The sequence below is a fragment of the Erinaceus europaeus genome, chromosome 7, assembly GCF_950295315.1.
Source record: "Erinaceus europaeus chromosome 7, mEriEur2.1, whole genome shotgun sequence".
NCBI lineage: Eukaryota > Metazoa > Chordata > Mammalia > Eulipotyphla > Erinaceidae > Erinaceus > Erinaceus europaeus.
The window spans coordinates 13,061,152-13,084,958 of record NC_080168.1 but is presented as its reverse complement, the minus strand read 5'-3'; the positions used below and the strand labels follow the sequence as shown (position 1 = coordinate 13,084,958).

At 51.6% G+C, this 23,807-nt stretch overlaps 1 protein-coding gene across 6 annotated transcripts in view; it reads right to left on the bottom strand.

Annotated features, from left to right (window-relative positions):
* Positions 1-23,807, bottom strand: part of DIS3L2 (DIS3 like 3'-5' exoribonuclease 2) — a 259,999-nt gene that overhangs the window by 9,642 nt on the left and 226,550 nt on the right. For all 6 annotated transcript variants that reach the window (XM_060193785.1, XM_060193786.1, XM_060193788.1 and 3 more), the window contains 2 exons: positions 23,620-23,727; positions 15,751-15,984 (listed from right to left, as the gene is read on the bottom strand). In XM_060193785.1, the coding sequence (XP_060049768.1) occupies positions 15,751-15,984; positions 23,620-23,727 (342 nt within the window). The remainder of the gene's footprint in view (positions 1-15,750; positions 15,985-23,619; positions 23,728-23,807) is intronic.

Here is a 23,807-nt window from a genome sequence, read left to right as displayed (position 1 = left end):
TCAGCCACAGGGCAACTCAGCAGAGACACACCCTTTTGCCAGCACGATGCCAGGAATGCCAAGTCAAGCGCAAGCTCTCTACAGACCACTAGCGTCTCCCTAGCCCTCTTTCAGCAAAACAGAAAATAATCACGATAAAAATAAACTGTGTGGGGGCCAGGCAGTGGCGCACCTGGTTAAGCGCACACATTACAGACATTACAGTGCGCAAGGACCTGGGTTCAAGCCTGCAGGGGGAAGCTTTACGAGTGGTGAAGCAGAGCTGCAGGTGTCTGTCTGTCTCTTTTCCTCTCTGTCTCCCCCTCCCTTCTCAATTTCTCTCTGTCTCTACCCAATAATAAATAAATATAAATAAAATAATAAATATAAATAAAATATAAATAAATATAAATAAAAATAATTAAAAAAATAAATTGTGATTAACTGCAGGGAATATAGCATAATGTTTCTGTAAAAAAGATTCTCGTGCCTGAGGCTCTGAGGTTCCAGGTTTAATCCCTTGCACCACCATTATCGTTAGCCAGAACTGAGCAGTGCTCTGGGAAAAAGAAAAAAGAAGCAGTAGTCCAAATTAATTGCAGTCCTCTCTCTTTCACCCCTCTGCAGTGAAGTCAGGCCTATTATTGCAGTGTCTGTTTCCAAGATTTCACTGCTTGGATGTTTATAAATCCTTTGAATTGATGATTCACCCTAAGAATTAATGAAGTATCATAAATGGAGGAGCAAATGTAGGCTTTGCAAAAGTGTTTGCCCCAGTTAGTGTTTACTGAGAAGGCTCAGCAGAGAGGTAGTTGAGTGTGGTAGGACGAACTCTAACATCACCAGGTGCAAAACAAGCAGTGGTTCAACTATTTCCTTTTGTTTCTGTTTCTCCTAGAGCCCTGCTCAGCTCTGGCTTATGGTGGTACTGGGGATTGAACCTGGGATCTTTGGAGCCTCAGGCCTGAAGTACAGGACCCAGCACAGGGGATGGAGAATGGCTGTGGTCTGAAATGTCCCCACCTGCTTTCTGTTCTCTTCTGTTCTGGTCAAATTATCTGCAAGGGATGGAGGGCACGGGGAGGGAGGGGCTGAGAGGAAGACTGGTCATGGCTGTTCGGGAGAATCGGGAAAACAGTTGACAGGGAGAGCCAAGTGCCAGGCCACACTCGTCCCACTGAGGCCACTGGCTCTGTAATGCCACAGTGACCAGCTGCCCAGCTGCCACCTTTTTATTTATTTTAGTTTTTAAAATTAATTTATTATTGGATAAAGACAGAAATTGAGGAGGGGGAGAGAAGGAAAGAGACAGAGAGACACCAACAGCCCTGTTTCACCATTCCTGAAGCATCCCCCCTGCAGGTGGGGACCAGGGGCCCTTGCGCACTGTTATGTGTGCACTTAACCAGGTGCACCACCACTGCCTGGCCCCTCCTTTTTTAAAGTGACGGAGTGAGGGCAGAGTGGGAGAAGATGGGGACTTGCAGGGACACACCTTCGTCCTGTGTGTCTGTCTCATGGGACTTGCCTGCAGCCTCACCCGGGCACCGTGAGGCCAGTTCCCAGCCAGGTGCGGTAGAGGAGCTGAACTAGGGAACCTAAATCTGGGAGTCGGCAGGTGGCAGAAGTGGGGTGCAGGCTGCGCTGCTCACTGCTGGGCTCTGAGGGTCTCCTGGGGAGGCCACACGGTCAAGGGTTGGGAGCTATGGGGTTCCTGGGAGGCCGGGAGGGACTGGAGGCAGGACAGTCCTGAGAGGCCAGGAGCAGTGTGTGGGGGGGGGGGGTCAGGGGGGAGGAGTGTCTTCTGGGAGGTGGGAAATTCACCCAGAAGGGCATCATGTGGTTTCCCAGGTGCAGTAGCCCCAGTTCTTAGTGATGGTCCACCTCAGTCAGCTGAGATGGCTTCCCCACCTCAGGAACTCACACTGCAGGTAGCTGAGTTATTTTTCTAGAACATGGGGCTGGCGCTACTTCTCACTTGGCACTGACAGCTTCCTGCTGTCTGTCCAAGACAGCACTGGGGGGGCACAGATGGCCAGTGACCAGGTTGCAGGTACTTGTGCTCAGTACCCTTTCTGCTGCCCTAGAGCCCTTCCTGCTCCTGTGTGAGTGACCCCTGTGTGATGCTCCTGTCTCTGGTACCAAGGCAGGGCTTCCCCTTCCTGAGTCTAAGGGCTGAGATAGGGGGAGCTTTTCCAGGTGCCCAGGGCTGAGGCCGCAAAGACACAGAGATATAGAGATGCACAGAGCCTTCCGCTGACCAGTGAACACCTGACTGGGGCAGTCCTTCAGCTTATGGGCACAGAGTCATGCCCCCTGCAGCGGACTGTGCCCCTCAGAAGGACAGAGCTTTGGTCACTCAGTTTCCTTCTTATACTTGGCTCTTACTTAAAAAACAAACTATTTATTACTTATTAATGAGAGGTAGAGAAATGGACTGACTCTGGCACATGTGGTGCCAAGGGTCAAACTCAGGAACGTAGGCCTGAAAATCCTCTGCTTTAGGGGCTGGGTGGCAGCCCACCTGATTGAGCACACATGTCACCATTCACAAGGACCCGGGTTCAAGCCTCTGGTCCCCATCTGTGAGGGGGTGGAGCATCATGAACAGTGAAGCAGGTCTACAGGTGTCTCTCTTTCTCTCTCTCCCTAACTCTCCATTCTCTCTCAGCTTCTGTCTCTATGCAATAAATGAATAAATGAGTAAGATATAAACAGAAAGCCCTATGCTTTACCACCAAGCCACCTCCTTGGCTGCCAAAATTACTATGACTTCTTTCTTTTTCAGATAGAAAGAATAAGATGGAGACAGAGAGGGAAAGAAATGACAGCACCCTGATCCCCACCTGCAGGGGGAAAGCTTCATGAGTGGTGAAGCAGGGCTGCAGGTGTCTCCCTGTCTCCCTTTCTATCTCCCCTGCCCTCTCAGTTTCTCTCTGTCTCTATCTAATAAATAAATAAATAAATAAAAAATAAAAAAAAAAGAAATGACAGCACCAAAGCTTTCTCCAGTGCCGTGGGCGCCAGGCTCAAATCTGGGCTGCTCACATGGCAAAGCAGCACACCACTCACATGAGCTATCTTGCCAGCCCCCCAAATTCACATTATATTGCTCTTTATATACGGATGTAATGGCCACAATGTAAAGCTGGCTTAAAAACTCTTTAAAAAAAATTTTTTTTTTACTCACTGCAAGTTTCTTTCAAAACACTTTCAGCAAATTCAACGCTTGAATAAAGGCCACCATGAGCATGTGCCCTACATATCAAAGCTACTTTAGCAACATGAAGAAGCATCTAAGAAGCAAAGCAGATGACACTGCAGTGCGCGTCCTCAAGGGACTACAATCCATTGCAGCAGACCTCAGGCTCTCAGAAGGGGGAGACAGAGCCAGCGCAATAGCTCACCTGGACAGTGCGCGGCTCCACCATGGGCAGAACCCAGGTTCCGGCCCAGCCCCCATCACACTGGATGGATATGCTGTGGACTCAGTTTCTCTCTCTCTGACTCTTTAGTTTGGTTCTTTCTCTCTCACATTCTCTCTCATAAGTAAATACATCTAACAAAGGAAAACAAATCAGCATTTTTCTCAGTGAAGTGGTATAGGAGTTCAAATATATCTTTTAAATGCAGTGGGCTAAAAGGTTACTTGGCCAGCCTCAAAAGCATATTTAAAAAAAAAGCTATTGACTCAAGTGTGTAAACAACACACACACACACACACACACACACGCACACACACACACACACACACACCATGGCTCAGCACGCCAGGCATCTGCAGACTGTTGGGGGGCCCAGCTGTTGAGATGCAGGGTCCGTGTTCAGATGAAGCTGTATTTGAACCCAGGGTCCTGGCTTCCTAGGATTCTTGAGGTCAAATCCGGATGTTCAGTCTCCTCACCTGCGACCCAGGGATGGTATCACAGGGCTGCCCGCAATGGGAAGGGACACGATGCCCGTGAACACAGCACTTAAGACAGCAAATCCTTCAAAGAAAAGGGACAGGCTGCTCTCCTGTGGGTAGGATCCTGGGGTCAGGTCCCATGGAGGGCAGGTTGGGGGCCACGGGGAGATAGGCCCCTGCTGGGACCCCTTCTCTAGCTTTTTTTTTTAAAACCGTTCCACCACCTGTGAAGCTTTCCCCCTGCAGGGGGCTTGAACCTAGGGCCTTGCACATTGTAACATGTATGCTCAACCAGCTCCCTCCCCTTTTTAGCTTTAAAGATGGATATATTCGTGAGGGAGAGTGAGAACCAGAGCATCATGCTGACACATGCAATGCCAGGGATCGAACACTGGACCACATTCCTGCAAGTCCTGTGCTTTGTCGTTACACCAGCTCCCTGGCTGCTGGGACTTCTTCTGGCCACTGCCTTCCAGGTGACCCCAGGCAACCAGCAGTGTGGCCGAGTCTGAGGGGCTGGGTGAGACAGGGACAAACGCATGCTGTGCAGTGGGAATGCAGGGCTGGTGTGGTTAGGACTCAGCGGGCCCTCCTCCAGTGCCTCTGGGCTTTGTTGGCAGGGAAGGGACAAGACCGCAGAGCCACACTCCCAGCAGGTGGCGACAGAGCTAACGGCTCTGGGTTGAGCAAGGCTCCCAGGGTTAGCAGACACTGGCTGGGAACATCAGGGCTGGGGGCTAAGGTGATGGGACTATATTTTGCACACCAGCCCAGGGGAGCCAGTGGCCAGGCCATCGCTACAAGGGTGACTGAGGAGGAAAATGCCGACGGGACAGGGAAGGTGTGCAGCATTCCCCAGTCTTGCATTACACCTGGCCACGATCCTGGGGGAACAATCCTTGCAGGAGTCACCTGTCATGAGCCCTGTGAGCCAAGGGAGGGCCCAGCTCCAGCAAGAGGGGCCACCAGCATCCCTGGGTGACCTCAGGTGAGCACAGGGTCCCCTTGTGGCCTACATGGCAGCCCCTGCAGGCTGTTCCATGTGGCTGGCTGGCTGTGAGGCCCCCTCCTGAGGGCGCAGAGGGTGCTGAGAGGGTGAGCTCCCGGGCCAGGGCTGCTTATTCCAGCCAGCGGGCTGCTTCAATCTGCTAGCTATTAGGGCCAGGGTTCAAATGCAGGTCAAGGGTCAGCCAGGGAAGCTTCCAGATATGCTACGGTTGACTCCTCAGTCTACTGGGCTCTTGGGGTGTCCAGCTCTTCCTGGAGCTCAAAGGGGGCAGATCCCACTGTTGTTGCCCCCACATCTTGGTGGGGCCACTTCTGACCTCTTTAAAAAAAATAAAAAGAAAGACCCAAGAGGTGCCTCTTGACTTCTACCTGGGCCCAGCGGGGGCGCAGGAGCCTCATTAGAAGGAAGCCCTCCTGCCCTTCCCTTCGAGGGGCTCTTTCATTTTTCTTCTTTGGTCTTCGCTGTTTGCTTTGGATCCCGGATGTGCGACTGCTTTTTTTCCATCTCCTTCTTGCTTTCTTTTATAAGACAAAGATGCTGTGGACTTGGCCCTCGCGAGTTCACAACCCGTCTATGGCAGCGGCTCAGGTTTCTCGCTCCCGAGTCCACTCAGAGTCGTCTTGGACTTGGAGGGAGCTTTTTAAGAAAGAACTTGCTCGTTCAGCAGGATTTGCTCCCCGCCCTGAGCTCGGCTTCTGACCTGGAAAAACTCAGTGAGAAAAGAGCAAGGCAGCCCCGCCGGCCTGACGCTCGACTCCGCAAACCGCAAGAGGAGGACTCCGCTCCAGTAACGTAATCACGGCGAGTTCTGGCACCTCGGGCTTTCAAGAAAAATACAGCCCTCTGCTGGCTTGGGGGGCCGCCCTGCCGAACCCCGCTCCTTAGTGCTGGCCGGCCTCTGGTGGGGCGCCAGCCAGCAGCGTCCACAGCCCCACAGCTGGCTTTTCGTTTAGGGCTGCCTCCCTCCTGGGCAGCTTCGCGCCTTATTCTAGAATCTTCCATGCTCGTGGGGGGCTCTCTAGTGACAGGCCTGGAGGCAGAGGCTGACTGAGGCTGCCTGGTCTGAGAGCTCTGGATGGTGCTGGGGGCATGGGGTCTGGGAATCCAGGGCTGGGGGGGGCATCCTGGGTGGGGCCAGGGCAGTTCTGGGGTTGCCTCTGCCCAGTGTGGCACTGGGTGAAGCCAGCACAGAAGAGCTAGTGGTTCGTGTTTCTGTCTCTGAGGGTGGAATGGGCATTCTCATAGAAAGACAGAGAAATACATCGTGACTTTTTTTTTGACAGCCCAATCAAACCACACTTCAAAGTTATCCTTAGACTAGAACTTAATCTACCTTCAGATTGTAGAAGGACACAAAAACAACAACAGCAGCAAGAACCAGCAAGTGGGTGGGGAGACAGCAGGCAGCAGAATGCAGGACTTGTGTATACAGGGCCTGCATTCAACCCCTGGCACCTCTGGTGCTGGAGCGATGCTTTGGCTTCTCTCTCATAAAATGCATAAACACACAAGCAAGCCCCAAACCAACAACCACCACCAAGAAACACCTGAGAAAATTAGTGGGCAGACAGAGAGAGAGCTCAGGGGGTAGGGTGCCGTCTCACTGCCATGCAGGCAAGCTAGTTTCTGGGCCCGGTGCCACATGGGAGATGCTACAGCAGTGGAGGAAGCTTTGCTACTGAGGTGTCTCCCCCTCCATCTATCTGTCTGTCTCAATGAGAAAGTGGCAGCACCGAGAAATCATAACTGTGCGAGGAGGACCCAGTGGTGGAGCCAGGAGTGCGCCCACCCCTAGTCCTGCCCCTCCCAGCCACGGTGCTCTGGACATGCTATGGAGCCAAGGACCTGGTGGGGCCTGTATGCAGGTTACAAGGTGGAGCTCTGTTAGTTCTAGTGCTTATTGTTGTTAATCAGGAATTGGGGTGGGGAAGGAAGCCTTGAAGGATCATAGATGGCAGAGGACAGAGGAAATGGCCAAGGCAGGCTCTCAGATAATCCCAGCTCTCCCTGCCCTTTTGTCCCCAGGCGAGCACACATGGGACTGACACAAGGGGCTCCCCCTGCGCCTCCACATGAGAGAATGGTCGGGGCAGGGTTGGGGTCTCATGACCTCAGTCCAAGCAGTTCCTCAGGGCCAGCTCTGCAGCAGGGCCTAGAGTCCAGGGCAGCCGGGGGTAAAGGGGTATATGTGAGGTTCCCACCGGCACGCTGAACTCAGAGGAGGGAACTGAGATCAAGGGGGCTCCAGACCAGACAAGGGACTGTGTGGGCACCCCACCCAACTCAGCGTGGCTCAGCAGTTGAATGTGTGAAGGGTGACAGGGCTCCCCACCACCCATGAGGTCACCCTAACTGACCAGCTATGGAAATACAACCCCCCCAAAAAAATCCCATTTTCAAAGTCTCCATGTGGAGGTGGGGTAGGCGAGGGCTGGGAACCCACACTCTGCAGCCCATCCGAGGCCACATGCCCCAAGCCATTGAAAACACACAACAACGGGCATTCAGGGGCCTCAGTGATTTACTGAAAGTGCCATTGTCTCTGCCTCTGCATGGCATCAGCAGGGTGGGCTCCAGGGCACCCCTCCCGATGGTGGGGTCACCTCATGCGCCCCCCGTTCCCTTGGACCTTTTGGTTCCCCCGGCTGGCATTCGCCCGCTTACTTCTCCTCTTTGAAGTGGAAGAATACAGCCTCATCGATCACTGACATGTTTGCTTTCAAAAGGACTTGGGAGTGAAGTCAGTCTTTTAAAGAAAAAGCCAATCAGCTGGGGTTCGCTGAGAAAGCAGGGGGGTGTGTGTTGGATGGCTGTCCCTGGGCTCACAGCGGGGGACAGGCTTCCATGCTGGCTACTCAGTGCCCCTGAAAGCTGACCCTCACACATGGAATTCTGACTCAAGTGTGTGAGCACCCAGTTTACTGCTCTCCACCTCCAGGAACACTTGACCTTGAGCAGATGAAGTGTTTCTCCCCAGCAGCCCCAAGGCACTGCAGGCTCAGGGCGCCCCTGGCTGATACCTGCTCTGCTTCCCAGAGCAACAGGGACTGTGTCAGGAGGCACCATGACCAGGGCTACCCAGCTGTATCCACCAGGAATATCCACCATGCCCCACTCCCCACCCTTTCCAGGTCTAACCCCACCATCCCCTCCCCTCCTCTCTCACTGAATCACAGTGACTTCAGATTAGGGCCCGGGTAGGACCCTCTGACCAACACTGCAGCCTTCTAACCAGAGCAAGGGCTGTCTCTCAGCCTTGTGGTGCTTGGCTGACAGCTACTCAATGACCAGTGACTGGAGCTGTACAGTGTGCAAGGGAGTCTGGGTGGGACAGTCACCAGCAGACAAGCATGTCCCCAAAGTGAGTTCAGAGCCAGGCCTCGGGGCAGGGACAGGGACAGATATGCTGGGACCAGCAAGTCCTCAGTAGTCAGGAGGCAGGGGAGTAGGCAAGCTGGCTGGCAGTTGGAAGAGCTAAGCCCCAGGGGAGGCAGCAGGTGGAGGGGTGCTTGCTGGGATTCCGGCACAAAGCTGACTGTGGCAACACAGTCCTGGTTTGGGTCCCAGACCCAGGGTCAGATTAACGCCCCTGCCAGCTTCCCGTCACAGTCACCAGGAACTGCTGGGAACCCCTCCCTCCCACTGTGGCCTTTCCTGTGCATTCATCTTCCTTCTAGTCTGGCCTCTTCCAGCACTCTGACACATGTGGGGCCGGGGATTAGACCCTGTGCTTACAAGTCCCATGCTCTACCACTGAGCCACCTGCCCAGCTGCGGGCTCTTCAGTATTTTCATGCAAGCGTGTTTTCATTGATAAGCTACATAGACAGTGATAGCAGCTGGCCTGTTGAAGGAAAGGGCCTTGCTGAGCAGGACAGACACCCAGCAACCCCATCTTATCCTGCAGTGCTTGTGTTTATGTAGCGCTGGGGAATGAACTAGGCCTTCACTCACTGACAGTCACACTCAGTGGCCTCCCTGGCCCAAGTGGGTTTTTTTGGTGTAATTACTCAGAGAAAAAGAGAGAGAAGGTGAGACATCAAAGCACTGCTCCGCCACCCAGGGTGCTCCCATGTGATTCCAGAGCTTGAGCCCAGGCCTCCCTGCCCCATGCCCCTTTAAGAAGCCAAAGGCTCTCAAGAGGCAATGGAAGTGGCAATGGGGGAGAGAGCTTGGCAGGGTAGTTGAGGACAGACAGATGGACATTACTGGGGCAGCATCCAGCTGCTTGAACTCAGCCCCCGCCTGGGCTGTCACGGTGGGAATTGGAGGCTCAGCTGCGAGGACTCTGTCCTGCCGCCCCACTAACCCACCCCTCCTGCCGCCTCCTGCGCGCAGGATTCTCTGCCGTCAGAGGCCAGACGCAGCTGTTGGGCCCGGCTCAGCTGTGTGGAGTGTGACACAGTGAGGGTGTGCAGGGTCCTGAGAGAGGACACTGTGGGGCCAGGGTCCTTCAGGCCCTGGCGACAGTTACCAGCAAGTCCTTGGCCCAAGAAGCCAGGGTCTGGGAGGGGTCCCTAGCACCCTCATCCAAATCTATGGGTACACCAGCAAGAGAGCTGTCTCCAGCTGTCCCCAGGCCATGCTGGAGACTAGAGCCAGAGTCCTCCAGGCACGCTCTCAGATGTGACATGAGCAGTGACGCAGAAGCCACCTTGTGGAGAGCTTTCTCATCCCAAGTGAAACCAGGCTCCACCTCAGTGCCTGGGGGTGGGGGCATCAGGCGGGGGGCCCCAGCACACCACACAAACCATTTCTACCTCATTTTGGGGGGGGGGGTTAGAAACTGGCATTTCGGGGCTGGTAGGTGGCTCACTGGGCAGAGCACACACCCTATCATGCACAAGGACATAGGTTCGTGCCCTGGGCTGGCCACTGCATGGAAGTGCCTGAGGGGAGAAGCTTTGAGTGGTGGACAATGCTGTACTGTCTCCCTCTATATCTCTGTGTCTCTCTATCTGGAGTAAAGAAAAAGGGAAAAGAGTAGACACTGGGAGTGGTGGAGTTGTACAGGCACCGAGGCCCAGCAATAACCCAACTGGCAAAGAAGAAAGAGAGATGGAGAGATAGAAAGAAAGACACAGAGAAAGTCCTCTTCCCTAAGGGAATCTCCCCAAGAGACAGGAAAGGCCTGAACATCTAAGGTCTGAGGAGGCAGGCTGGGGGTGTCCCTGTCTGCCTCCAGGAGCTTTTCCTGCCAGGCCCCCTGAGGGGGCATTGCTGAGTTTGAGGAAGTGACCCCACGAGTGTTTGAGAGCCTCTGAAGTGCTGCCATCTCCCCGTGTGCCTGGGGGGCTGAGACTTCCTGGCTCCTCTTGTCTGGGCAGCTCCCCCCAGAAGGGCCTTGTTCTGCCTGGGCCACAGCTGCCCGCTGGCAGGCAACTAAAGCCCCAGCTCCCAAGGGAGGGCGCATGCCTGCTTAACTGCACACCTGGGGGTGAACCCTGGCACCACATAGGCATGCCATGGCACCAGGGGAAGCTAGTCTTGTGCCTCCTCCTCTACTCCCACCCTCCAATTTCTTTCTAGCTGAGGCCAGAAGAATAAAATACTCGGTCCAGGAGTGATGAAGTCACATATGTATAAGACCTCAAGGTCACGAAAAAGGAGGGGGACTCCTGGTCTCAGAGAAGCCAGTGGAAAAGGACCAGGTGACATGGCCATAGGACAGTGTGGCTAGGCTGATGATAGTCATGCAGAAAGTGCAGGGGTGGGCTGTGAGTAAACACAGGCAGGAGCTGGCATTGCCCTCTTCCGGTTTCTCGAAGCTCAGGAAGGGCTGGAGGTGGAGGAGGCTGGGAGCAGGCCTTCCCCATCAGTTAGGAAGGTGCCAGGTGCAGGCAGGCAGGAGTCAGAAAGTGAGCGAGGGTTCTGACAGAAAGCAGTGTGGTGAGAGCAGAAGCCTCAGGCAGGAGCCACTTGCAGCCACCACACGGGGGCTTGAGGGCACATGAGAGCATGGGGTTCAGGGGTGCAGGGCAAAGGGGAATAGGGCATAAGGGTGTGGGGCACACAGGGGTTCAGGGCACAGGGGGACATAATACCCGGTGGCTAGGGGGGCCTGGTCTGCCTAGAGCTCACTTCTCTGTAGCTACTTCCTGCTTCCTCTAATCTCACCCCTTACCCCTTCTCTCCCTGAGTGTGATAAACAGAGATGAGGAGGCAGAGGGAGAGACACACAGCACCAGAGCAGCCTCAGGGGCTCTGGCACTTTCCTGTGGTGCTGGAAGCTAAGTCTGAGCACACACAGCAAGATAGGTGCCCTCCCTGGGAGATGTTGCTCAGGCCTTTTCTTCCTTTTTTAAAATTCTAGATTGGATAAGCAGAGAGAGAGAGAGAGAGAGAGAGAGAGAGAGAGAGAGAGAGAGAGAGAGAGCGCGCAGCACAAGAGTTTCCCCCATTGCTGAGGCCCTCCCATGTGATATCAAGGCTTGAACCTGGGCTGCGTACAGGCAAGGTACATGCCCGTCCCAATGAGCTCCCTCCAGGCCCCTCCTGTGTTTATCTGATGAGGCTGTCTCATAGGCACACAGAATCCTTTTCAAATGTACTGAGTTGACTCAGGGGGGAAGTTTCTTCTTCTTTTAAAATTGCTTTTAGTTTAATGAGAGATTCAGAGGAAAAGACAGACTAGAGCATAGCTCCAGCTTATGGTGGTGCTGGGGATTAAACCTGGGACATTGGAGCCTCAAGCCTGAAAGTCTTTCTGCATAATTATTATGCTGTGTCTGCAGCCCTCAGGTGGCAAGTTTCTCTTCTGACAACTAAGGCTCTGTCACAGAACTCTTTTCTTTTCTTTCTCTCTTTCTCTCTTTCTTCCTTCCTTCCTTCCTTCCTTTTTTTTTTTTTTTTTTTTTGCCTCCAGAGTTATCACTGGGTCCTAGTGCCTGCACTACGAACCCACTGCTCCTGGAGGCTTTTTTCCATTGTTGTTGTTGCTGTTGCTGCTTCTCAAAATTTTTTTAAATTTATTTATTAATGAGAGGGATAGGAGAGAGAGAAAGAACCAGACATCACTCTGGTACATGTGATGCCTGGGACTGAACTCAGGACCTCATGCTTGAAAGTCCAACCTTTTTTATTCCACTGCACCACCTCCCGGACCACCTGTTGTTGCTTTTATTGTTGGACAGGACAAAGAGAAATTGAGAGAGGAGGCAATGATAGAGAGGGGGAGAGAAAGACAGACATCTGCAGACCTGTCTTACCACCTGTGAAACACCCCCCCCCCCCCGTCCTTGTGCAGGTCCTTGCGTTTTGCATTATGTGCGCTTAGCCCAGTATACTACTGCCTGGCGCCCACAGAACTCTTTTTAAAAGGCATTCTTAAAAAACAAGTTATTAATGTCTGTAGTTCTGTCAATATTTTCATTTTATAAATAAAAAATTAAAAAATGTTATTTATTTTGGGTAGAGACAGAAATTAAGGGAAATTGAGGGGGAGATGATGCTTCACCACTCATGAAACATCCCCCCTGTGTCGGGTAATTGTGAGAAGCCTCACAAAGCAGCCTGCATTCCTGATAATATGGCCTATCTACATAATCACTGTTTTGCCTGAGAGATCCCCACCCATTCCATTCCTTTGATCTATCTTCTTTCTACCTAGAGACCCTCTCTGCCTGCAGTGTAATATTAATCCTACCAGTTAAAACCCTCGAAACAGTTGCTAAGGAAGTTCCTACCTTTCCAGCCCACTTTTGCCTTTCTCCGCCCCCTTCCTAGCCATTTCCGTTTCCGACTTGCCACTTCTGGGTCTACCATTTAAAAGCGCTGGCTCTCTGAGCAATAAAGACATGGCATTGCCACTCTGCCACGAGTGAGTCATCTCTCCCGTGTTGCTGAGTGAGTAGCAGCCCAGGCTGGCTCCAGTTGAGTTCTCTCCAACCCAGACAGTACATGCCCAGGAAGAGGCAACCCCCCCCCCCCCGCTAGCCTGGCACCCCTGCAGGTGGGGAGCAGGGGCTTGAACACAGCTCCTTGCACAATGTGATGTGTGTGCTCAACCAGGTGTGCCACAGCCTGGCTCCCCATCACAGATCTCTGAGCATGCCAGGGACACATTGGGGATTTGAGAAAGATCTGACTGAAGCATGCTGGCCATCAAGCCTGAGTCTGCATCTCTGACAAGTTCCTGCCCACTGCCCCTCTCCTTTCTGAGAAATGTGAGATGAGATGCAGCCACCTCTAGGCAGAGTTGTAATCACGGACACCCAGGGGGACATCCCCAATGACAAGTGTGGGCTCCCACACCTGTGTGAACAGGCTGCAAGTGCTGACCAGCTCGCTTAAGAGGTGGCAGTGAGGGCGACTTCCAGACAACTAGGCCGTGCTTCTGATCCCCAGTGGTTTGCGCCTTGGGGTTCCCTGAATCCAGAGGAGACTAAAGTGAAAAATACAGAGTCCATCTCTTTCCCCCAAAAGGGGGTGTTCCAGCATTTGGGGGACGAGAATCTTATGCTCCCCCCACCCCAGAGAGCCTGGGTGCCCATGGAGGGAGTCTCAGCTGGGAAGTCCTATCTATTCTTTGCTACCAGGGTTTCATGCCTGCAAAGTTCCACCACTCCTGGAAAAGACTCTCCATTTCCTTTTTCCAGACAGAAGGTGACAAGGAGAGACAGAGAAAGGAGAGACACCACAACATCCCTCCACTGCTTGTGAAGCTTCCCCTTTGTATGAGGCTCCTATGTGGTGGCCAGGGGTGGGGGGCTCGAACCTAGGTCTTTATAGATGACAGTGTTTTGCAAATATGATTACTAAGGTACAGGATGATTAATATTCACTGACCCTCACTGATTCTAGAACTCTCTCCCTGATATGCTGTCCACAGTTAAACCCTGCGCACTTACACCCAGGGGACCAGCAGACAAGAAGGCTGTCAAGTTACAACTGTCCTGGGGGACGGGGTGTTTTTGGTGCCTTGCCCCAGGATGGTTTGGGAGGAGGCAGGAGAGTTTGGCTGGGGGCAGGAGTCCACGAGCTGCTCTAGCCCTGCCCCTGGGGACCTCTTCTACTCCGGTCACACCTGTGAGCAGGCCGCCGCAGTTTCTAGATCCTTACAGGGCTCCCTGAGTCACCCCTGCAGACCCAGGCTTGGCCCTGCCCCTTGCCTTGGGCATGCTGAGCACAGAACCCAGACCCTCTGCTCTGGCCTGTCTGTTACCAGCAGTTGGCTTGACATGCCCTTCCCGGTCTTCAGTGCCCAGTGAGCCCTGGGGCCACGCTGTCCCTGCCCAACCTGGTGCGTCTTTACATGCTGGGCATTCCCAGGGGCCTGGCTGTGCCGCACACCAGGAGCCGGGGCTATTCTGGAGCCTTCCCATCGTTACCAGCACTGCCTGCATCTGGGCACCCAGTAACACTGCTGACAGACAGAAAGCTCGGGGCACTGCTCAGGCTCATGTGGTGCCAGGGACTCAGATTAGTCCTCATACCCACAAGTACTGGGCTCTACCACTGAGCCATCCCAGAGCCCAGGTGCTTTCTGAGGACTCGCCAGGTCAGGGCAAGGGACCAGCTCTGCCCATACACATGGGCATCTACCATGAGCTCATGGCTCAGATGGTTAGGCCTGCAGGAATCCTGGGGCAGAAGGCCCTGGGGCCTGGGCACCTCTTGCCTCTCCCTGGCACCCTGTGTGGACCATCTTTAGCAGAATAGGGCGCTTACTTCTGGAACACAACTACACAGGAGAGAAGGAGCTGGGACATTCTTATGAGCTTAAAATGCATGGACACCTGCAGACAGATTGGTCACACAGAGTGGAGAGGCCCCAGATAGTGGGTTTGGCTGTGGGCTGGGCAGGATCAGGCTGAGCAGAAGCTTCAGAACTCCAGTCCTGTGGGTTGGGGTCACTTCTAGCTGCCCATGAGAGGGGACAACGGAGCCTGGTTGAACCGACTTGCTCATGGCCTCTACCCCCACTAAGCGCAGCACTGATCAAGAATTGGCTGCTTAACTGCAGGAAGCACTGGTCTCCTACCCCCCCCCCCCCCGCCCCAAGCCCACCCACTCTGCTGTGAGGAGACAGGAGTGCTCCCAGCCAGCTGCCTCTGCCAACCTAGGCCATGCAGACCAAGAACAGCTTCTCTAAAGCGGCTTGTGCTACTCTGTGCTTTCTGTTTTTTGTCTTGTTTTTCTATTTTCTTTGATAGGACAGAGAGAAATTGAGAAGAGGGAGATAGGAAGAGATAGACACCTGCAGCCCTGCTTCCCTTCTCATGAGGTTTCCCCCCTGAAGGTAGGGAGTGAGGGCTCGAACCTAGGTCCTAGTGCGGGGTAATAATGTGTGCACTCAGCCAGACATCTTTGTATTTCAGGCGTGCCACTTCATCATGGGGTAGGAAGGCTGGGGTGTGTGTACGGGCACCGGTGGGTCATGGACAGGGGCTGAGAGTAGGGCTCCGGCACGGGGTTGTGTGGCTGGTCCCCCAGGCCACACTCACACACTTATCTTCCACGGAACAGGCTGCTCTTTCACTGGCTGGAGCCTGATCAGGACTCCCCAGGTCCCCTGACTTCTCTGAGCAGTCTGTGGGGGTTTTTGGAACACATTCCACTGTCAGACCCATGGACATGCAGCTGAGTGTGGACAGGCAGGTGGGGAAATGCGCAGGGAGGGGGCTGACTGCTTCTAGAAGCCCACTTCAGATGAACCACATGCGTGAGCAAGTGTTTGATACAACACTCACAAATGGATACTCCCTCACTGCGCATTCCAATGCAAAGCTTTTGCAAAAAGATCAGCCAGGAGTCTTGGTCACAGACTTGCCTGATGGGGACAGTGGGGAGTGGGGGGTTGGACAGAGGATGGGGTTTCCATGGAGGGAGAGGGGAAGGTGGGAGAGGGGGCCCACCTGGTCGAGGCGCAAGGCTCCATCGGCGAAGCGCTGCCGGCGCAAGTGCTGGGCGATGCCGTGTAGGTGGGTGACGGCCTGGTGCACGTCCTCGGCGCTGTGCTCTGGGGCGATGGGGGGCAGCTGCTCCTCGGGCAGCCTCTTGCCAGGGCTCTCGATCATGCTCTGCGCGTGGTCATAGCTCAGCTTGGTGCAGGAGCGGATGACGGTGCGGCCAAACCACTCACTCAGAATCTGAAAGGACAGGTTTCGGGGGGCGTGAGAAGGGCTCTCTACAGCACCCCTTTTCCCCACTACGTGCCCAGCCACTGTAAGGCCTGGTGGGGGGGGGGATGCTGCCCTCAGAGGCCTGGCCTAAATCAGGGCAGAGGAGGCTGGCAGCTTTTCTGAGGGCAAGTGGGGTTGGGTGGGTGGAGCAGGCAGGAAACTGGAGAGGAGGCCTATGGAGGGGTCTGCCACCAGTACATAATGGGAAGGGCTGGGAAGTGTCTTCTCATATATAGGGCATGCCTGATCATGAGTGAGGCCCTGGGTTTGAGCCAAATAAATAAAAGAAGGAATTCCAGTCAGAGCAGTGAATCAGTGGTAGAGTATCGGACTTTACTGAGGTCCTGGATTTAACCCTGGCATTGAACGAGCTGGAGTGATGTGCTGGTTCCCTTTTGCACACACACACTCTGTAGTCAACAGATAAGCACACCTTTTAAAATTGACAGAATGAAAATGGGGCCTGGTCTGGAGGAGCAGGGGGCCATAAGGATTGAGGGGCTGGCTCTGAGAAAGAAAGGCAGGCCAGAGTGTATGGACTGCATCCTCTGACACCTCTCCACATCAGGGAGCCAGAAACAGATGCAGAAGGGTCTGAGCAAAGAGGAAATTAGAAGGCTGGGAGATAGCTGAGGGGAATGTGTACACCTGACCTTGTGTGAAGCCCTTGGTTTGAGCCCCAGCCCTACCTGAGAGTGCCATGGATGCCGCCACGGGTGCTCAGGGATGGTGGGGCAATGCTAGGAAGTCTCTCTTTCCTGTTGGTCATCCCTCCTTCCTCTCTGCCTGTGAGGACATAGATAAAATGGGGGACAGGAGGCTGGGAACCGCAGGAGTGTGGGGTTGTCAATTCACCCTCCCCCCATGCTGCATGAGAGAGAACTAGTGGGTACAAAGGGTGGGAGCAAACTCAGGGCCACCCCTGCTCAGGAGAAGCCAGAGGGGCTTGGGACAGGGCCTCTCAGAATTCACAAGTGGCTCTGAATGGGCACTGGGGACATGGACATGCTCCCTCTGCCATGCCTTCCTAGACAGACAAGACAAGAGACATCACAGCACCAAAGCTTCCCCCATGTAGTATGCCAGGGGCTTGAACCTGGGCTGTGCACATGGCAAGGCAGGTCTCCTCATAGGCCCCACCATCAATATGTCTTGAGCACAGTTCCAGCTGCATTCACTCCAGCCCCTTCTAGTGTCTTGCACCAGCCGTGGGAGACGTGTCTAGAACCTGACCTCTCATGTCAGGGCTGTAAAAGACCCTCATCCTCACCCACCCCTTTCTGCTGGCTCTGACCAGGCTTCACCCCACATGGCCTCCTGGGCTGGGCAGGGTGTCTGGATGGCCACAGTCCCAGCAGGGTGCCTCCCACTTGGTGTGGCTCTCACGTGGAATCTGGTCAGAAAAATCTGTTCACAGGACGCCACCTCCAACAGCCACCCCCAAAAGCTGCTGAGTTTCAGGGGTTGCCTCCGTTCTGCCCCTCAGAGTTTCCAAGTTCACGAGGCCAGGCAGCCTGTTCATTCTTGGGTCGAACCCTGGCTGGCAGCACATAGACTGCAAGTTGCTTTCTGTGAACTCAAATGCGCCTTTCTTCGAGGGGCTACTATTTTCTGTTCAGTTGAATGGTCGCAAAAACAAGTATTTGTGGACCTATAAAAGTAACCCATGTTTTCAAAAAGCATTAGGAAATACCGAGGAGTAGAAGTAATTACTCACAGTCTCACTGCCCAAACACAACCACTGTCGGCATTCTGTGTGAGTTCCTCCTGGTCTTTTTCCATTCATTTTTCCCTGTGCATGTTCCCACCCCCACCAAGACATTATGGCTAGAGCACTGGCCTCACAGTTTTTTTTTTTTTTTTCTTTGTATTTCAGGCCGTGTCTGCCCTTGAACTCTGGGGAAAAAAAAAACAAAACACAATTTAGTGTCAGATACAGGAGTCATAAAAATCACTTAACTCCAAGGTGGACAAATCAACAGAAGACATCTGGGAAATGTAGCTCAGGACTGGGTTGTGATGTTAACTGTTAGCTGTTCCATGGGCGGTGTGGCCAGCTAAGAACCTGCCTACATTCTTTTGAGTCATATATTGAAATGTGTGCGTGAAATGACAATGATGCATGTGACTTGTTAGAAAGTATCTTAGAAAAGGGGAAAATTGATAGTAGTTGAATTTGGGAGTCAGTGAGGGTGGGTTTCTGGGGCTATTTACTTTTGTGGATGTTTGGAAAATTTCAAAATAACACATTTTCAATGAGTGTAGAAAAGATAGCTCAGTGGCTAGTGCTCCTGCTTTTGTCATGACCCAGAGTCAAGTCTGAACCCCACAGCACCAGGGGAGCTATGATGCTGTGGCATCTTTCCCTCTCTCCCTCTGTCTCTGTCTTGCTCTTTATTCATGACAAAATTACATTGAAGCAGTGAAGTCCTAGTAATAGAAAAAAAATTTTTTTCACTTTTTTTTTTTAAATGAAAGAATCTATTAAGATCCTGTGAAAAGCTTGTTGGAATAGACATCACCCTGTGTCCTTCTTCCCCCTGAAGCCTCTGCAAAGGGGCCACTTGGGAATTCTGTTTACTTTTTTTTTTTTTTTTTTTTTGCCTCGAGGGTTATTGCTGGGGCCGGGAGCTTGCACTTGAATCCACTGCTCCTGGAGGCCATTTTTCCTTTTTTGTTACCCTTGTTTATCGTTGTTGTTGTTATTATTATTGTTATTGCTGTTGTTGTTAGATAGGACAGAGAGAAAAGGAGAGAGGAGGGGAAGACAAAGGGGGAGAGAAAGACAGACACCTGCAGACCTGCTTCACTGCCTGTGAAGTGACTCCCCTGCAGGTGGCGAGCCGGGGGCTCGAACCAGAATCCTTATGCCGGTCCTTGCACTTTGCGCTACAGCCCGACCCCCTCTGTTTACATTTTTATACTGCCCACTTAAATGCTACTTTGCTACTGTTCAACTTCAGCCACTGCTCATACACTTTTTGCTTTAGAAGGGCTTTTTTTCCCCCTTCCCCAAGCAAACCCACAAAATGGTTTTTGGCCCCTGACCTCTGAGCAGAGTGAACTCCTAGAATCCTGAAAATCCACTACTTCCACTGGGTCCAGTCTGAGTCAGTTTGAGTCAGTCTGCTTTTTTCCTTTTATGCCTTGTGCATTCATCTGTTGTTTTGCACGGGCTATGTTGTTTTCGCCGGGCTGGCTTCACGGGTGGGTAACAGACGACCAGGGACTCATGGTTGAGCTGTAGGCAGTATCTCTTTATTCATGCTGGACGCAGCACAATCTAAGACGAGCTAAGCTAAACTCAAGGTACCCTAAAACTCACAATGCAGTCTTTATATATACTTGCCAAGTAGGGTGGAAACAGGATGTGACATAGAGAGGGTGGAGAGAAAAGTGACTGGTGAAAATCAGAGTGTGACAAGGAGGGGGCAGAGCAGGCGAGAATCCTATCACTGAACCACCAATGCCCTGGAGTGCTTTATGTAAATGTAAAAGTGATTTATGTAAATAGACCAAAGCTTTGAATGGGATTAAATCTATCCCTATATAGGCATATGGTTAAGCAGAAGCCAGGGGGAGCTGGCATACTATCCAACATTCATCCACCCCAAACTTTGCAGCAGCTGTCCACAGTAGGGCTTCTCAAAGTCAGCTGTGTGTCCTACTGGGGGTTCCTGTGTCCCTGTGTACACACCAAGGTCCCCAAGGTCAGATGTGTTTTCCAGATCATTGAAGGCCTTAATACTGACCTTGATACTGACACGGCAGGTGGGGACCTGCTGTGGCCCTGACCAGAGTTCCACAGTGGAAAATATCATTAGTTTGCTTCTAGAATCCTCCTCTATGCTCCTCTTTCTTGACATACTTTTTCTGATAGCTTCCGGAGAAAGGGTGCATGAAAAGCCCATACTTTTAAGGTTTTGCTTCGTGGAAAATTGCCTTTTCTGACACTCACTCTGTATTAGCAGCTTAGCCAGGGACAGAAGTCTGGTGTAGAAATCACAGTCCTTCAGAAACTTGAATCGTTGCCCTCTACTTTCATGGGTCATGGGAGAAGAGTCTTAAGTTATTCCGAGTTCTGATCATGTAGATATGACTCTTCTTCTTATTATTATTTCCTTCTTAAGAGCCATTGTGTAGGACCTTTTCTTTGTCCTTGGTATTCTGCAATCTCATGGCAATGGACTTGGAGGTGCTGGGTTCCCACATCTGGGCTGGGCAGTAGACTTTAAATTTGGAGACCCACCCCCTTGAGTTATTCTGATGGTCATTTGGACTCTTCTGCTTCCTTTGTTCTCTCTTTCTGGACCACTCACTGATGTGATGTTGGATATCTTGGCCCCTAATTTCCTTGTCTTTTCTATATCTTTGTGGTCCAACTCCCCAGCTTTATCTTCCAAGCAGAATCTGAGTTTTACTCACTCTTTCTATGGTTTTTTTTTTTTTTTAATTTCCATGAACTTCTATTTCCCCTCTGAATGCTTCTTTAAATTACTTAGATCTTTTGATATGGATACCACTTTGTATTCAAGAAAAAAATTAAAAACTTCTTGGAGGCTATAACGACTGTTTCTCTTTCCCTCTGTGTAGCCTGTTTTAGTTTTCAAGTTCATATGAGATGCTTTTCTCTTGACTGTCTCTTCTTATATTAAGGTGAAAGACTGGAAGAGTGATCTTAATGAAGTTCTAAAATCCTCTGATGGTGAGGGTAGACTCACTGGCTGTCAGCTTTACAGCTCAGCCATTCACTGGGAAACCCTTGAGGTTATTTGATTATCTGCAAGGCTATCCTTCACTGCTCAGATTTCTCCAACAGATATTTTCCCATCCCCTGACTCAAGTGTATAGGCTTGGTTCCTGGGAATCTGGGGCTGGTTGGGGAGGAAGCTGGGACTCAACATTTCATATGCCAACATCCATTCACTCTTCCCCAGGGCACCTCTACCATCGCTGTGTTCAGAGCCTCCTAGCTCTGACATCCTTTCCTGTTCCCGTCCAAAGAATACATTTCTGATCTTCTCAATTACAGGAGGGGCCATCTTTTCAGTTCAACATTCAACCAGTTCTATTCATTTTTCCCACCTCTCTCCCATATTACAGTGCTACCTGGTGCTGTCAATTTCTAGATTTTTTGTTTTTATGGGGAGGGGGGAGGTCCTGCCGTGTCAACGGAGTTGCTTCTTGGCGTCTTCCTCTGTTGGCCTGGGCCTCAGCTTTCTCGGCACTGTTAAGTCAGTTACCACTCATCCATCTGCCTCCCAGCTTCCAAACTTTTGTTGCTGTTGTCTCCTCTCCCATTCTCTTTGTCCTTGTGGGTTTAGGTCTTTAAAAGAAATCTCTTCGTTGTTGTTTTAGTGAGGTTTTGGGAGGGAATGAAAGCAAATGTGAGTATTTGATCCCCCATCTTGACTTGAAACCTCTTTATAATTAAGTATCACTTTGTTAAACTCCCATTTAGTATTACAGCAGAAACATTCGCCCTGTGCTTACAATGTCTCTGCGAGAGCGTTAGGAATTGCACAACACTCTACGGGGTGGGGGGACCACAGCTCGTTTACTTGGGGCCCTATTTTCCAACGCTTAAGAGTTTGGGAGGGGACGGGTCTTTTTCCTGGACTCAGGGCTGCCTGATATCTGATCCATCTATTTCCTCCATTTCAGGAGTGTCTGCTCCAAGTCCTCAGCCCATGGTTATTACCCAGATTACAGCACCCTCTCGTTAAGGTGACTCGCCTCCAGAGACCTTCCACCCTGAGGTCATCCTTGCAGCACTGAACTCTCCCAGTTCCTCCCTCTCTCTTCACTTCAGAGGAGCCCCAGTGCCAATCATCTGTGACTGGCATTCAAGGCACCCATGGCTGACCCCACCCCAGCTGTCTGCAGCTCCCCATTCTTCCCATCCTTTAGTCCCCCTCCACACAGCGTTCAGGCTGCTCCCCTGCCTCCGCCAGTTTATTTGCATGTTCTCTCCTGCACAACATGACTCTGCAGCCACCCGTCACCCAGCACATTGGAAGTATGTCATCTGCTTTTAGTTGCTTTGGGGGAAAACTCTTTTTTTTTATTTTATTTAAATTTTTAAAAAAGATTTATTAACAAGAGACAGGGTGGGAGAGATAGCATAATGGTTATGTGCCTTAGGCTCCAAACTTCTAGGTTCAATCCCCTACACCACCATAAACCAGAGCTGAGCAGTGCTTTGGTTAAAAAAACAAACAAGCAAATAAAAAGAATAAGAAAAAGAGAGACAACCAGAGTATCACTCTGGTACATGTAACACCAGGGGAATTAAAGAAAAAAAAAACAAATGGACACATACAACTAAAAAAGCTTCTACACATTGAAAGAAACCTCCACAAAGAGAAGGCAGTCAAGCAGCTGAGAGAAGATATTTTCACATCACACATCTTATAAGGGGTCAATATAGAAAATTCATAAAGAAGCCATCTAGCCCAGCAATAAAACAACAAACAACCCAGAATAATAATAATAAAAAAACAAGCAGGAAAAAGATCTGAACAGACAGTTGTCTAAGCAAGACATCCAGATGGCCCACAGACATACGAAAAAAATGTTTCACGTTACTTATCACCAGGGAAATGCAGATTAAGGCCACAAGGAGATGCCACTTCATGCCTACCCATGAGAATGGCTCACATCAACAAACCCGGAGATGACAGAGGGATAAGTGACAGTGTGGAGAGAAAGGAAGCCTGGTACACTGCTGGGGAAAACGCAAACTGGGGCAGTCTCTATGGAAAACAGTATGTGGAGTCCTCAGACAAATAAAAATGGAAAAGCCTTATGATCTAGCAATACCGCTCCTTAGGCATATACCCAAAGACTTGAAAACACGATCTGAAAACATATGCACCGTGTTTAGAACAGCACTATTCACAACAGCCCCAAATATGAAGGCAACACAAGTGCTCAAGGACAGATATCTGGATAAAGAAGTTAAGGGACTGGGGGCAGGGGAAAAAAAGAAGTTAAAGGATATATATTCAATGGAACACTACTCTGCAATCAAAAAAGTTGAGATTGTATCATTTTGGATAAAATGGATGGAACTGGAGGAACCATCCATACTAAGTGTCATAAATAAAGAGGTGAAGGACAGCCACACAGTGCTTTTGCTCATATATGGAACATAAATGACTAAACCAAAATAACTTGGAAAAAAAAAGAAAATGGCCATCACTCAGACTTTGTGAGGACTACGGTGGCTGTGGGGTGGGGTGGGGTTGTAGGACTTTGGGGGAGGGTGTGGTGACTCACATACATCATGCTGGGTGTGAAATTATACCCCTGAGAACTTATGGTTTTATAAATACTGCTAACCCATTAGAAAAAAGATCTGTTAGAGAGAGAGAGAATCAGAGCATCAGTCTGGCACATGTAGCAGCAGGGACTGAATTCAGGACCTCATGCTTACAAGCCCTGTGTCGCACCACTGAACAAGCTCTGGGGCCTAGCAGCAGCTGGGGAACTCATGGGTGTCTTTCTCTTGGGTGCTGCCCCTGTCCCACCCATCCTGTCACCTGGGGCTCCAGTCCAGCCTTAGGAATCATAGCGGGAATCCAGAGAACGGGCTGTTACCTTGCCCTCCGGAGTGAGTGTCCAGATGACGGAGAAGGTCAGCTTGTCGGTCATGGGGTTGAGGCTGCACAGCTCCTCGCACAAGAGCCTGGGAAGCATGGGGATGACCTGCAAGCAGAAGAGGACCGTCTGTGAGCACCTGTGCAGGGGTGTCTCCAGGCCTAGGAGTGGCCCAGGAGCAGGGCTGT